This window comes from Oncorhynchus masou, chromosome 16, assembly GCF_036934945.1.
Source record: "Oncorhynchus masou masou isolate Uvic2021 chromosome 16, UVic_Omas_1.1, whole genome shotgun sequence".
NCBI classification, from domain to species: domain Eukaryota; kingdom Metazoa; phylum Chordata; class Actinopteri; order Salmoniformes; family Salmonidae; genus Oncorhynchus; species Oncorhynchus masou.
This window is the reverse complement of record NC_088227.1, coordinates 12,252,547-12,268,917: the sequence shown is the minus strand read 5'-3', so window position 1 is coordinate 12,268,917 and position 16,371 is coordinate 12,252,547. Positions and strand designations below refer to the sequence as shown.

General features: G+C 41.8%; 2 protein-coding genes across 3 annotated transcripts; one reads left to right on the top strand and one right to left on the bottom strand.

Moving 5' to 3' along the window:
- Positions 1-681: 681 nt before the first annotated feature.
- On the top strand, positions 682-5,340 carry LOC135557480 (ADP-ribosylation factor-like protein 6-interacting protein 4). 2 transcript variants are annotated; one of them, XM_064990752.1, is made up of 8 exons: positions 682-905; positions 1,230-1,530; positions 1,636-1,770; positions 1,922-1,983; positions 2,310-2,405; positions 2,513-2,605; positions 2,999-3,197; positions 4,296-5,340. In XM_064990752.1, the coding sequence occupies exons 1-8, from the start codon at positions 903-905 to the stop codon at positions 4,322-4,324; spliced, it is 918 nt and encodes a 305-aa protein (XP_064846824.1). In that variant the 5' UTR covers positions 682-902; the 3' UTR covers positions 4,325-5,340. The 2 variants fall into 2 exon arrangements, with proteins under 2 accessions (XP_064846824.1, XP_064846825.1); XM_064990753.1 differs by lacking the exon at positions 2,999-3,197 and having other exon boundaries at positions 683-905.
- Positions 5,341-5,892: 552 nt separating this feature from the next.
- Positions 5,893-14,663, bottom strand: LOC135557478 (protein RD3-like). The gene is made up of 3 exons (XM_064990750.1): positions 14,497-14,663; positions 10,751-11,077; positions 5,893-6,793 (listed from the first exon to the last, which is right to left on the bottom strand). Exons 2-3 carry the CDS (start codon positions 11,041-11,043, stop codon positions 6,436-6,438), a joined length of 651 nt encoding a protein of 216 aa, XP_064846822.1. The 5' UTR covers positions 11,044-11,077; positions 14,497-14,663; the 3' UTR covers positions 5,893-6,435.
- Between the last annotated feature and the right edge of the window lie 1,708 nt (positions 14,664-16,371).

Sequence of the window (16,371 nt, the reverse complement as noted above, 5' to 3'; positions counted from 1 at the left end):
AACTAATGCATCGTTCAAAACAACTGATAACTCGGAACTGGGAACTCGGCTATTTCCGACTTCTGACTTTAGTGTGTTCAAAACAGCTGGGAACTCAAAAAAGGGAGCTCCGATTGAGAAAAATCTATTTGAACAGTCATCCAACTCGGAATTCCAACTCGGGATCTCTGGCCTCTTTCTAGAGCTCCGACTTTCCAACCTGAAGATCACTGACGTCATGATTTTACCTGATATTTTCCCTAATTCCCAGTAGATTTGAACACCGCAACACTGAAGTCGGAAGTCTGACATTTCCGAGTTCTCAGTTATTTTGAACATGGCATAATGATTCTTCATTTTTTTGACCACATAGACCGCGATTTGTCAGTGGATGACACGTCCGATGACTTGGCACGCAACCATTGGTTGTTGCGTCTCCTCGCCTAGCTATGGAACGCGCTCCCAAATTCCATGTTTTATTATGAGTTTATTTTAATAATACATTTTTAATAAACGATGAGAGGTCAGGTTTATTCTGTATGAGGAGCATCAAATATGTCACTGAATTATTTTGTGTATTCAGGACTCGTGTATCCTATTAGAGACAGATATTTTCTATCTTTCTGTTTGAATTATTACCTTGCTGCCAAGCCATCAAACCGAAAATAACGTGTCCGCATCGAGGTTTAAAATATTGTGGTGTTCCTTTAATAAATTAACGGTGCATTGTGGGATGTAAAATGGCTCCATGGTGTTGTCAGCAAACTAGCCAACTCTTACAGCCATAACGTTACATTTACAAATAAGTACCGTCGATGAAGCATTACTATTAATTTCTGAATAGTAGTATAGAGAATATAGCTTTGAGAATCAACAACTTTTATTGCATTCACCTCTTTTTTTTCGTCGAAATAACAGCCACCATGGTAAGTACCTAGCGAGCTAGCCTTCTTCACTTCCGTTAACGTTATATGCAACTTGCTATTATATATGAGCGCTAACGTTAGCTAGCTAGCTAACTTGTCAGGGCAATTAGTAAGCCACTTTACCGAAATTCACCAGTGTCGATCTGATGGGTGACAACCGGAGAGAGTTATCGCCAACTTTATCCTAACTCCAATCTGCATGAACGGCTAGGCTAACTAATTTAGCCTACTGATCTACTGCTCTGTCTGGGTTTGTAAACTCAGACGAGCTTATGATAGAGGTTTGGCCTCACAATACTTACAGACTTACTTTATTTTTGTTAGTCTGCCGAAGTAGACAACGTGAGAAGGCAGTCCAGCACAAGAAGAGATGATAGAAGAAGTACTGAGTCCTCCACAAGAAGAGATGACATTAGAAGAGATGACAAAAGAAGTACAGAGACTGCCAGAAGAAGAGATGACAAAAGAAGTACTGAGACTTCCAGAAGAAGATATGACGGAAGAAGTACTGAGACTGCCACAAGAAGAGATGACCGAAGAAGTACTGAGACTGCCACAAGAAGAGATGACCGAAGAAGTACTGAGGCCGCCATAGGAAGAGATGACAGAAGAACAACAAGTACAGGTAATTGAATGGTCTGTGGTGATCACTTATCAGCTGATATCATATGTGTGTGCCTACCTTGAAGTCATGGATAACACACTGTGCTTCTGTATTTTTCTATTGAAGGGAAAGAGAAAATTAAAAGGAAAAGCCGTAGTAGATCATCATCTTCCTCATCCAGCTCATCCTCATCATCGGGATCCTCTTCATCATCCTCATCCCGCTCCTCGTCTGGCAGTAGGAGTAGTTCGAGCAGCAGTGGTGAGTGTGCCAGTACGTGTACCGTAGTTAAGACGCAAATGTATCTGAAATATTTTTGTGTATTATTTTTATTTTATTTATATAAATATACAAAAAGCAGTTAAAGCCTGATAAGCAGTGTCTCAGTTAGATTTTGCAATCTCCTTTCAAGATTCCCACAGCAAGTCCAGAAAGAATTCTAAGAAAAGGAAAAAGGAAAAACAACTCAAAAAGGTAAATATTCATTAGTTTTCAGTAGCTAATTATTTTGTTGGTGTAGTCTGTACCTTGTTAGATTTCAAATGGGGCGGCAGGGTAGCCTAGTGGTTAGAGAGTTGGACTAGTGACCGGAAGGTTGCAAGTTCAAACCCCCGAGCTGACAAGGTACAAATCTGTCGTTCTGCCCCTGAACAGGCAGTTAACCCACTTCCTAGGCCGTCATTGAAAATAAGAATTTGTTGTTAACTGACTTGCCTGGTTAAATAAAGGTTAAATAAATAAATAAAATGGTAATTTTAATATATTTAAAATATGCTCTGTTTTCACTCTGTTTTTAAAAGAAAGGGAAAAGGGAAAAAAAGCTTAAACGGAAGAAGGACAAGAAAATGAAGACTGAGGAGGAAAGCGCTGGACCTGGACCTATTCAGATATCCAAGGTAGAAAGCGTTTATGGTGCTATTTTTCCTAAATGATGTGCGCTACAGCCATACCTGTAGTTTGAAGCTGTCTGAAAGCTGTCATTTTGAAATGAATTGTCTTTCAGTATTTAAAAGAAAGAAAGAGAAAAAGCAAGTTCAGCATGATTTCAGGAAAGAAGATAAAAATGAAATTGAAGAAGTCAAAGAAAGACAAGCTGGTGAGTATTCCATGATGGTTTTTACTTGCAATGATTGTGGTATGTGAAGGTTGTTTACCGACCTTCGTTGATTTCACTGATTCTAAGTTGACTCGCTCTTGGTGCTAGAGTCTGCTAGACGTGTGTGTGCATACATGTATGCATGCATGCATACGTGCATACATACATAGCAGTCAAAAGTTTGGACACCTACTCATTCAAGGTTTCTTTATTTTTACAATTTTCTACATTGTAGAATAATGGTGAAGACCTCAAAACTATGAAATAACACATATATGTATTCATGTAGCAAGCAGAAAAGTGTTAAACAAATAAATCAATTTTACATTTTTCAAAGTAGCCACCCTTTGCCTTGACTTCAGCTTTGTACACTCTTGGCATTCTCTCTACCAGCTTCACCTGGAATGCTTTTCCAACAATCTTGAAGGAGTTCCCACATATGCTGAGCACTTGTTGGCTGCTTTTCCTTCACTCTGCGGTCCAACTCATCCCAAACCATCTCAATTGGGTGGAGGTTGGTTGATTGTGAAGGCCAGGTCATCTGATGCAGCATTCCAACACCCCTTCTTGGTAGTCCTTACACAGCCTAGAGGTGGGTTGGGTCATTGTTGTGATAAAAACAAACAATAGTTCCACTAAGTGCAAACCAAATGGGATGGCATATCGCTGCAGAATGCTGTGGTAGTCATGCTGGTTAACCTTGAATTCTAAATACATCACAGACAGTGCTTGATGGTGGGAACCACACATGCGGAGATCATCTGTTCACCTACTCAGCATCTCACAAAGACATGGCGGTTGGAACCAAAAATGTCAGATTTGGATTCATCAAACCAAAGAACAGATTTCCACCGGTCTAATGTCCATTGCTCATGTTTCTTGGCCCAAGCAAGTCTCTTTTCTTCTTGGTGTCCTTTAGTAGTGTTTTTTTTGCAGAAATTTGACTATGAAGACCTGATTTCACGCGGCCTCCTCTAAACAGTTGATGTTGAGATGTCTGTTACTTGAACTCTGAAGCATTTATTTGGGCTCTAATTTCTGTGGCTGGTAACTCTAATGAACTTATCCTCTGAAGAGAAGGTAACTCTGGGTCTTCCTTTCCTGTGGCAGTCCTCGTGAGAGCCAGTTTCATCAGTGCTTGATGTATTTTGCGACTGCACATCAAGAAACTTTCAAAGTTCTTGACATTTTCCTGATTGACTGACCATGTCTTTAAAGTAATGATGGACTGTCTTTTCACTTTCGCTTATTTGAGCTATTCTTGCCATAATATGGACTTGGTCTTTCACCAGATAGCCCTATCTTCTGTATACCACCCCTACCTTGTCACAACACAGCTGATTGGCTCAAATGCATTAAGAAGGAAAGCAATTCCACAAATTAACTTTTAACAAGGCACACCTGTTAATTATAAGGCATCCCAGGTAACTACCTCATGAAGCTGGTTGAGAGAATGGTTGAGTGTGCAAAGCTGTCAAGGCAAAGGGTGGCTACTTTGGAAAATATGAAATATATTTTGTTTTATTAACACTTTTTTTGGTTACTACATGATTCCGTATGTGTTATTTCATCGTTTTGATGTCTTCCCTATTATTCTACAATGGAGAAAACAGTAAAAATAAAGAAAAACCCTTGAATGAGTAGGTGTCAACTTTTGACTGATTTTGTGTGTGTTTATTTTTTTCAACAGAGAGACAAGAATCGCGCAGAACTGCTTGAATTCCTCAACTCCACGTTGTAATGCATGGACCGTCACCGTTAGTTGCGTTCCAGAATCTTCCACTTTTTTCCAGAACAGAACTCAGGGAAAGAACCCATGTGATAAAGCTCTGAAAGAAAATACATTTTTAGGTTTATTATCACAGGAAGAGATTGGGGATATGGCCCAGGTTGTTTGAAAATGTCAGTTAAAGCTTATGTCTCGGAATTTGACTTCGTGCTGTCACGTGGTTGCCAGCGCCTTTCTGCAGACTATTTGTAACCGATGTCTCTGTTTTGATTTTTAGAACAAATTTTTACTATAATATTGAAGGAGCCAGTCGCTGACTTTTTGTCTGTATGTTTGCTAAGCAAGAGTGTTGCTGTGGTGGAATTTACTGTCATCTGCAAAGATCTTAGTGATGAACAACCTACCCGAGTTCAAATTGTATTTGTTTTCTTTGGGATTGGTCAAAGGGGCAATCTGCTGTTGCTAAATCAATTAATTTTTAGATTTAAATGAATGATATACTCGTTTGGTCTCGAAGAATATAACTTTTATAGGTATCTAACTGTCGTACCCCACCAGGACCCAAAATATAAGCTTGTTTTAAATGTAAACAAACACTATATAGCCTTAACATAGTTTTAACCATCATTTGGCTGTCATGGATGGTCAGTCCTTGTTTTCATAGCTCTGTCCATGAGTTTGTTATCCAATTTCTCCAGCCCCATAGCTGAGCTATGTACCTAATCAATGGCAGGGTGTCTGCTTTGTTATTGTTTTGAACTGCAGATTTCCCCCTTTAAGCATGCCTGGCACAATGGAACAAAGGAAAAGTGCCAACTCTGTCCATTTTTCTCTCTAGGCAGGCTCAAAGTATTTGAAATCAAATACTATTTGAACCCAGATGTGATGAACAAAGATTTGTGTAAGCTTCATTGTAGTGTAATCTGTCAAATAAAACACCAGTCTGGCATTGCATTGTTTGATGATCTATGTTTTAAAGAACGGACAAAACTGTCCTGCAACTCTTGACTGTATCCCTTGGAGTTTTATTTCTTTAATGGTTGGTGTTTAAGACATCTATATTTAATATATCAGAGTCATCTATAGAATGTACAAATCTGAGACCCGTAACTGGATGTCATCCCATGTAAATCAAATGTATTTTGGAGGAGCGTTATACTTTGTGAAGGCAACTTGATTTGTAACAGTCCACTCAATACAACTGCTCTTTTCTCAACAGCAATAAACTGCTGCTGTTATACTCTACAGTAGTGATGTGCAATGTTCCGATACAAAACATCCATTCCCTTTGTGTGTGAACTATTGCTGCCATTGTGAAACTGTTGTGAGACAGTTTGTCCTGTATCTAGGATTTGTCAATTTTCTTGGACACAGCAAATAGTACAGGCTCCTGGATATTAGTTGCTATGCAATAAAACAGTGCCTATATACTTGCCACTTAGAAAATGTGGATTTTCTGCTTCTCTCTTGAGAAAATGCCATAAGAAGGTGATGGGCTTTCAAAATATTTGCACAGAAATAAATCAATAGCAATGAAGTAAGACTGACAACACAGACGTGAATCAAGATGCGCTGTATTCCAACTAAAGAATTAAAAGATCAATACAATTTCATACTGAACATCGTGTAATAGAGCAGTCAGTGATACATCTTCTTTTTTTAGCTATAAAACAGTCTAAAGCTGTTTTTAGTACTACTTCCCTTTTACAGTTCTAAAAATGTCACAGAACTTCTTGTTAATTGCTTTTAATGTAAGTCTCATTGGTTAATTAGTTTTAAGTATAAATAGTTACCAAGTATTAAGTTGAAAAGGCACTGAAAATGTATAATTTACAAGACAAAGATTTCAATAGTACAGTACAGCAAATAAGGTGTCTGACAATCTCATTGTGAAGTATTCTAAGCATAGCTCCCACTGGGGAGCATTCAATAGTGATCACCCCATCCTGCCAAAGGAGAGGATGGGAGAGATGTCTCCTATTTCTCCCCATTATTGTGCAAAGCAGACTGGGCAGGTTCCGGGGGGATTATTATAGACTACATCTCACTAGCTTCTCTCCGTCCCCCGCTGAACCACAACACTGTCTTGTGGATCCCCAGCTCAGATGGCCTTGGTAGTGTAAAGCCCTTTGTGTTTGAAGTCAGGCATGCTCCTAACCCTCTGGGCCCTGTCAGCCCTCTCTTCCAGCGCCTTCTCCACGTCTTCCGACACCGTCTTCAGCTCGCCCTCCCCCCTGGTCGTGGTCAGGCCCACGGTGCTGCCAAAGGGGTTGATTTTGATGCGTGACTTGAAGTTCATGAGAGACATGCTCATGGCCCGCTTGTTGTTCCACTGGCGTGAGAGCCGCTGTGCCTCCTGCTCCTCCCTCAGGCGGTCCAGGGCCTCGAGGATGACAGAGCGGAAAAGGGCCAATACCTCCTGCATCTCTGGCTCGTTTTCAGTCACCACCTGGCGGAACCTGGACGTCAGGTAGGGAACAAGGAAAGAGAGAGAAGTCACATCAGTCTCAGCTGGGGTTGCAAACTTCCTGGAACTCCATATATTCCCTGGTTTTCCTGAAATCCTGGATGGACAATTACGGATTTCCTGCTTATTCCCTCCCGATTTCGGGGAAACCAGGGAATTTAATGAAAGTTCCAGAAATTTTGAAACCCTGAACCCTCAGCTATGTGTGACTGGTCGGGTTTCGAACACAAGTTTCCTTTGCGCTACATGACTGTTAGGTTAGCCCCCTGAGCTCCAGCCAAGGAATTAACTCAGGGAGCCAACGCAGGTCTTCATGTTGCTGGCCAGGGTTCAAATCCGGGTATCTTGCACACCACAATACTTTTTAAGCCCACTGAGCTAAAGCCTGGGCATTGATACAAGGAGCCAACACAAGTCTTCAGGTCTCAGGCTCAGGTACTCATCACACGAGCATGGTTCCCAACCACCCCCAATACACATGCATCTGGATTGAATGATGTTTCATCTGGATTTTAAAATGGTACAAACCAAGAGACCTTTAGCCACCCGCTATAATCAATAGCTTTGTTTCACTTTGCCTGGTTATGGTTTCAGGGGAAAAACTGTGTGCGCATCCACTTTTACTCATGGAGGGGTCAAAGGAGCGTACATTTGAAATGTTTGGGAAGGGGATGAGCGCTGGCTATTCCACTCACCAGCTTATACCATTCTCACTGTACCACCACAACATGTGCTATCACTAATGCACTAGAAAAACATTTAATCCAAAAAAGCCTATTATATAGTTAACTGCCAAAATAAAGGAAACACCAACATTAAGTGTTTTAGTAGGGTGTTAATAAGGCATCAGGCCACCACGAGCCGCCAGATAAGCTTTAATGCGCCTTGGCATAGAAGTGTCTGGAACTCTATTGAGGGATGCGACACCATTCTTCCATGAGAAATTCCATAATTTGGTGTTTTGTTGATGGTGGTGGAAAACGCTTTCTCAGGTACCGCTCCAGAATCTCCCATAATTTGTTCAATTGGGTTGAGATCTGGTGACTGAGACACGCACACACACACAAACACACACCCTTAAAACCCCTTATGCTACTTTGTGACCCATCTTTCAAAGTCATTGAGATCTCTTCTTCTAGCCATGGAAGCCAAATGGTCAACTGGGCATTTTTATACATGACCGGTAAGCATGATGGGATGTTAATCGCTTAATAAGCTCAGAAAACCACACCTGTTTTGAAAGCATGTGTATTGAAAGCATGTGCTGCTTCCATATACTTTGCATCCTTTATTTTGGCAGACCTGTATATCGGAAGAGCGTCTCTGCTTTTCCCCATGCTTTTGTGACATCAGTGCTCTCAAGTCCCTTGCCCATCAGCCAGTATAGCAGGTAGATAGCTAACGATGGCCCCTCTGTCTGCATGAACAACAGGGCAGGGGGAGAGACAGGAAGGCTTGCCAACTAAAGCCACTTACTCCCCTCAAGACAAGGCTGATAAGTTCTTAGGATGCCTTTAAATAGACCAGCCCCCACCAGCCCTTTACTCCTGTTGATTAGGCAGATTGGCCTCCAGTGTTTTCTGTTCCCTCCACCAACTCTCTCTCTCGCTCTGCCTTTTCAATATTAATGTGGGTACATTTTCTCTCCACAGAAGGAAAATCACCATCAAATATATGAACTCTATCTCAACAGCTGCTGTACATTATACTGCACGTCGTATGTTTTTCACAATGGTCCAGGAATAATGATCCTCTGCACGTACAAAACCAGTGGGAGTTGATTTACCTGAAACCACCTCTCATTCCCCAATGGGCTTCCTTCCAGTACCTGTGGTTAATATTCAATTATCACCTGACTGAGCCCTCGGATAACACCTAGGTCAGTACCACCTTTCCACAAATAGATCAACTAGCACCAACTAACGATTAGTGCAAGACACCTGAGACAACCAATCGATAGCTTCACCTTTCCCAATTTGAACTGCTTTGTGCTGAGCAGGGTAGTGTTCATTTGGCATCAAATGGACTAAAACAGGAAGGGACTACCTAGAGTTGTTTAAATAAGAAATGCTCACTTTAGTTTTCCATTGCATGCCCTACTGAACACAACCTTGGTCAGAGGGTTCGTTCAGGGAGTATGAGGATTCTGTGTTATGCACTATAGCCCGTTACCATATATGTGATTGAATATTATCTGCTGTTGGCCTGTGTGGATGTATGTATGTGTTTTGCAACATAGCTGACTTGACACATTGCTAACAGTTTCAGGGCCATGGGCCTTTCTCATGATGGAAAAATACAGAGTAACATGAAGACAGGCACTGTGCAATGAGTTGGGGGGGCACATTCAGAACGTAGTGTTGCGAGAACAAACAGTCTTTTGTTAGATAACAGGAGCCAGGTGTGAGATAACGGTATCGAGCATGAGCGCATAGATATTCTTTACAGCAAGTTACATCTATCAACTGGAGCGCCCGGGGGCTGGTACCAGCTCGTACGACAACAATCAACGATAGGCTGGGTGAATTTAAACCACGCCCAGTCTCTACTCTGACAGGCCGGCTCGGAAGCAGGAACTATTTCTGTCATGGTATATTTATAATATCTTTGTCAAGAACAAGTCAGTTCTCTGTTTGCCCTGCGAGGTGCGACAGAGAGCCCGTATATACGAAAATTGCATTTACCACTTATTGCTTAGCTAATAAAAGATACATAGTATACAATCAGTGAGTCATTATCATATTTATCCTGATACCAGATTCGAATTGACGCAACTCTAACAATTGGTGATCCGAACGTGATCTGGTAAAGGACATCAAAACTATTAAGCTCTCTGATGCAGGCACTTACACCCTCGGACTACAAAGGACCGGTACAGACACAATGGGTGTGTTTTCTATTAAGGTGCTGCCAAAACCACAGAGGTCCCAGACGAACCAGAGCCAGACACACTCCTCTACCACCCCTGGACCGAGCCTACCACCCACCACCACTGTGTCAAACCCCATTCAGGTAATTAACGTTAGAGACGATTCAGCTATTGATCAATTAGGCACTGAGACTGGTTTTGATGGTAGGGACAATTTGTGGCTGTCTTATATGAGGTATACAGCTAAGACCCTGAAAAGAAATGACTGCATTATATGTGGTTATGCTACACCTGTTCTGGCTACATACCCATTTGCTATAGGAGAAGGAGAGGGGTGGTTGTGTATTCTGAGAAGTTTTTACCAGGTTAAGCCCAATTCAACCCTCTGTTCCTCTTTGAGCCTTGTGTTTCCTACAGTACCTCCTCATCGGGCCCCTTGGGGTGTTAAGGCGTATGGGGGCAATTACAGTTGCATCACGGGTACAGGTAATGGCATAGACTATGGGAGATTGCCTGAAGCTGATTGCAGTAGTAACATAGCCATTAATTCCACTTGGCCAGTTACAGGCTTAAACCAAACTAGTGGTCTGGCTGATGTGTGGTGGATATGTGGACCCAAAAGAGTACTGAGACCCATTCTTAGAGGAGACTGGCAAGGTACGTGTGCTCTGACCAGTTAGATAATTCCACTGACCATTGTTGACCACTCTGACAGGCCGGCTCAGAAGCAGGAACCATTTCTGTCAGGGTATATTTATAATATCTTTGTCAAGAACAAGTCAGTTCTCTGTTTGCCCTGCGAGGTGGGACAGAGAGCCCGTATATACAAAAATTGCATTTACCACTTATTGCTTAGCTAATAAAAAATACATAGTATACAATCGGTGACTCATTATCATATTTATCCTGATACCAGATTCAAATTGACGCAACTCTAACAGGAGTAAGAGGGTACTCGATCATGAGAACACCATCGAATCAATGGGGGTGAAGGGTTGGATAGATAACTTGACCAGAAGGCCAGTGTAGATTATGGGGTTAAGTAAAGAAACAAATAAGGTCAAGACAAGGGTTTTTCACCTCAGTATGACGGTTCCACAGTAGGACGGATGCACCTTGGAGCACAGGTCCTCCAGGCCCAGCCTCTCACCAGTCGACACATTGTAGGTGTTGCGTGGCGTGTTGACCAGCCACGTGTAGTCCACGCCTGTCTGAAGGCGCCGATACTCGTTGTCCCTCTCACGCTGCATCCTCTCTGCCTCCTTCAGCTGCCAGCTGAGCTCCAGCATCAGGGTGTCTGTGACCACATCAGATGGGTCCCGCCGTGGACTCCGGTAGTCCAGCTCGCTGCTCCAACCGAACCACGAGGCCATCACCACTGTTGCCTTGTCCCCCTTTTACCATGTGCTTGATTGGGAGGAACCAGAGTGTACGAAGAGAACATGGTGTAATTCAGTACATGGCATACAGTGCATTTGGGAAGTATTCAGACGCCTTGACTTTTTCCACATTTGGATACGTTTACAAGCGTTATTCTGAAATATATATTTTTTATTTTTATGTAAATGTCATCAATCTACACACGATACCCCATAATGACAAAGCGTAAACAGAAATGCCTTATATAAATAAGTATTCAGACTCTTTGCTATAAGACTATAAGATTGTGCTCAGGTGCATCCTGTTTCCATTGATCATTCCGTGAGATGTTTCTACAACTTGGTTGGAGTCCACCTGTGGTAAATTCAATTCTTAAATGGAAGAAGTTTGGAATTACCAAGACTCTTCCTAGAGCTGTCCGCCCGGCCAAACTGAGCAATCGGGTCACTCTGACAGAGCTCCAGAGTTCCTCTGTGGAGATGGTAGAACCTTCCAGAAGGACAATCAGGCACCAATCAACCACCAATCAGGCCTTTATGGTAGAGTGGCCAGACGGAAACCACTCCTAAGTAAAAGGCACATGACAGCCTGCATGGAGTTTGCCAAAAGGCACCTAAAGGACTCTCAGACCATGAGAAACAAGATGGTCTGGTCTGATGAAACCAAGATTGGACGCTTAGGTGCAAATGCCAAGCACCATGTCTGGAGGAAACCTGGCACCATCCCTACGGTGAAGCATGTTGGTGGCAGCATCATGCCGTGGGGATGTTTTTCAGCAGCAGGGACTAGGAGACTTTGTCAGAATTGAGGGAAAGGTGAACGGAGCAAAGTACAGAGATCCTTGATGAAAACCTGCTCTGGAGGACCTCAGACTGGGGCGAAGGTTCACCTTTCAACAGGACAACGACCCTAAGCACACAGCCAAGACAACGCAGGAGTGGCTTCGGGACACGTCTCTGAATGTCCTTGAGTGGCCCTGCCAGAGTCCGGACTTGAACCCGATCGAACATCTCTGGAGACCTGAAAATAGCTGTGCAGCGACGCTCCCCATCCATCCAACCTGACAGAGCTTGTGAGGATATGCAGAGAAAAATGGAAGAAACTCCCCAAATACAGGTATGCCTAGCTTGTAACATCATACTCAAGAAGACTTGAGACTGTAATCGCTGCCAAAGCTGCTTAAACAAAGTACTGTCTAAAGAGTTTGAATACTTATGTAAATGTGATATTTCCGTTTTTTTTGTTTTTTTATATATTAGCAAAAATGTCTAAAAATCTGTTTTTGCTTTGTCATATATGAAGTATTGTGTGTAGATTGATGAGGTTAAAAAACATTTTATTCCAATTTAGAATAAGGCTGTAACGTAACAACATTTTGACAAAGTCAAGGGGCTTGAATATACTTACCAAATGCACTGTAATTCTTTGCCTCCGCACCAAAAGAAAAGTATACTGTGTTTGCTAGGTTGTGGTATGGATTGTTTGTCTGAAAGGGTTGCTTTTGTGCAATGACGTTTTTCTCAGTATACTGTATCTTTGATGAACCAGGTCAACTAAATGGAAATGGCACTGTACTAAAATACATTGCATCATTTTAATCTTAATCAATTTTATAATCTTATATATTGTATAAGTGAGGTTTGTTAGTAATTTCTTGATATCGCTGGATGGATTGGGTGAATGTCTAGATAGTCTGTTTAGCCTAGGTTGTGGTCACATCAATGTAACCCATGGGAGGTACAGGTACTGTGTGTACCTCGTGAGCTAATGCCGTTTTTTTTTACAACAGTTTGGAGGCTGTCTCCCCCGGACAGGCTGTTATCACAGATAAAAAAAATATCCCCAAAGGGGAACAGCACAGAGATAGTTGTCTCTCACACACACACTCCTGTTATTCAGGTGTCTGTACAAGCCAAAGCCCATAATATCCCTTCACATCCACTATCATTGTGTTTGTGTTCCAAATGGCACCCTGTTCCCGACATAGTGCACTACTTCATGGATCAATCACAACCAAAGTTGCTTACTTCCAATTCATGTCAAACTCTTCAGGGTTGCCATGTCCATTAAAACTGAGGAGGCCAGGTTATACATTTCTCTACCATAAGCCACCTCGAGCGTTGTTATAGAGACTTAGGCAGTTACGTCCAACCGGTCTCACAACCGCAGACCACGTATGTGGCGTCGTGTGGGCGAGTGGTTTGCTGATGTCAACATTGTGAACAGAGTGGTGAACAGAGTGGTGGCCGTGGGGTTATGGTATGGGCAGTCATAAGCTATGGACAGACAACAAATACAATTGCATTTTATCGATGGCAGTTTGAATGCACAGATCTACTGTGACGAGATTTGTCGTAAGGATCTATACATAATTCCTGGAAGGTGAAAATGCCCCAGTTCTTCCATGGCCTGCATACACACCAGACATGTCACCCGTTGAGCATGTTTTGGATGCTCCGGATCGACATGTACGACAGGATGTTATCCAACAGCATGTTATCCAACAATATCCAGGAACTTCGCACAGCCATTGAAGTGTGAGACAACATACCACAGGCCACAATCAGCCTGATCAACTCTTTGCGAAGGAGATGTGTCGCGCTGCATGAGGCAAATGGTGGTCACACCAGATGACTGGTTTTCTGATCCACGCAGCTACCTACTTTCGTTTTAAGGTATGTGTGACCAACAGATGCATATCTGTATTCCCATATGTATGTAAAATCCATAGATCAGGGCCTAATGAATTTATTTCAATTCACTGATTTACTTATATGAACTGTAACTAAGTAAAATCTATATATTAACCCTGGATTACTGATGCTATGTATTGGCCATTGAGAGGCTTTGAAGCCATCGGTTGACCATATTGGCACTCTCCAGTAGGAGCAGTCCTCCATAGGAATGAACGGAATTTTACAGTATTTCAATAAAATGTATGTATTTTTGTTGTTGTAGTGGGGACAGTAATATTAATCTCAAATAATTATATTTTAAGGAAAATATGCAGAAATTGTTCAAAATCTGTTGACAATGCCTCTTTTAATCGTCTACACCCGTCTGAAAATGTGGGCAATCTCAGAATGTGAACATGATCCAGACACAGGTTGCATGTCAGCACCAGCTATAAACACGGCTAATAATGTACAAATTAGCTCAAACACATGGAATTTTCTAGTAAATTGCTTGCCTGTTATTTAATTGTCATTGTCAATTGTAGGTAGGTGTTATTAGATTTAAGGTTGAAGATGTTCTCGTCTAATGTATAGTGCTTCTATCTCAGACAGGAAATTCATCCAACAAATACATTTATGTGACTATATTTCCCACTTTTAACACCCTGACTACCAGCAATCTCACTTGACACACAGTATTGTAGTCCATAGTGCTACTACAAATTTCCCCTTGAACTAAAACAAAGCATTGAATGAATAAACTCTGCTTACCTGAACTCTTGTTAGTCTCGGGACCTATAGCAGGAAGTGAATTCTCAGTGGAGTGAATATATGATAAGTCCTTGGACCAAAAGACAGATGTAGAGAGAGAGATGTTGGTGAAAGACGTATTTCTGTTGGTCGCACGGGACTCTGATACTTCACAAGCAGGAGGGGGATTATCTGAGCACACACACTCTTAATCGGTCTTATACAGTAACCCCCACCCTTTTCTCCCCCTTGGGAGGCCTGGCCTGTTGTTTCTTGTTCAAGGAGGTTGGGGGCACTATCTCAAAGGGAAAAAGCGGATCACAGCTCCTGATGAGGTGCTTGGTAAAGCCTCTTACGACTCCCTGTTGCCATAGCGATGCTCCTAAACCTATTTGGCCTCAATAAGCTCTATCAGCTGAGAGGGAGGCAGAGAGATAAAAGGAGGGGGGAAGAGAGAGAGATGACATGACAAGACTGATGGGTCGACCCAGACGCCTTTTAAAAGCCCCTCGGAAGACTACAGCGCCCATTTTTGGCACTGGTAATTACTGATAATATGTTTATATTACTTATTTTATTAATCTCCCACCATTTAATAGTCAGAACAAAAAAAGACAGTTATAGGACACTTAGGCTTCTCTGAATATACGCCTCTTTGGCTCTATCCAGTGGTTGGCTGCATCATTACAATACAAAAAATTCAGCTCATTGCTATGTCACATCAATGGGGCGGTCCTTAGAAAAGCTGCTCTCAGCGGACTTGATCGGGACACAGACATCGCTGGATTCCTATTTTTTTAACCTTTATTTAACTGGGCAAGTCAGTTAAGAACAAAAGCTTATGTACAATGACAACCTACCCCGGCCAAGCCCTAACATGGACAACGCTGGGCCAATTGTGCACCGACCTATGGGACTCCCAATCACGGCCGGTTGTGATACAGCCTGGAATCAAACCAGGACTGTAGTGACACCTCTAGCACTGACATGCAGTGCCTTAGACCACTGCGCCACTCGGGAACTCTTTTGAGCTGGTAGTTTTAAATATATAACTTTCATAGCTGTACGATAAAGAATAAGTAAATAAGTAATATTCTGTTTAAGTCAAAAACTTGTTTTTACTTCTGAAACAGATGGGGCTGGATTAAGAAATCCTAGGCCCCTGTAAACCCCTGCATCAATCAGGCCCTGGAGAAAGACACAAAGCACATCAGTAGCACCAAGTTAAAGGGCTCTTTTCACAGCACATCTCCTTTCACATCTCCCCTCGGATGGACACATGCTGTTCGAATGACCAAAATGTTGATTTGGACGTTCACATATTTCACATATTTGGCTATCCCTAATGTCAATATTTGGGTAATGCAATAAAGGAGTTGAAATATTTTTGGTAGATGTTCCTAAAACTGATTGTAACTATATATCGACATAAAATAAAGTATGAAAAGGCTTATTCATTCACATCGTTAGTTGACTATGTTATCATCATATTTGAATATGGTTTATTATATTTTTATTATGTATGAGATCATATGGGTTGAAAAATAGTGTAGACACTAACTCCGCCATAGTTAGTTGGACAAAGCCTACGGAGAAAATGAATGGCATTTGTGTAGTGTTTTTGGATAAAAAAGCCAAAAATAAGGTCTGTGGTAAATGCAGGCTTAGGATATGTTTTGTTCTATGAGACAATCTTCATCAGCTAATGTCACTTTTTGTGAATTTTGAAGAATTGATGTTATTAAAAAAAGCACTTCAAGCACATAAAGGCTTCATAATTCATAAAGGTCATGTTAACTGATTGCTATTATCTCAAACAAAACAAAACATACAGTAACCCCCACCCTGTGACATTAGCTGATGAAGATTGTCTCATAGAACAAAACGTAAGCCTGT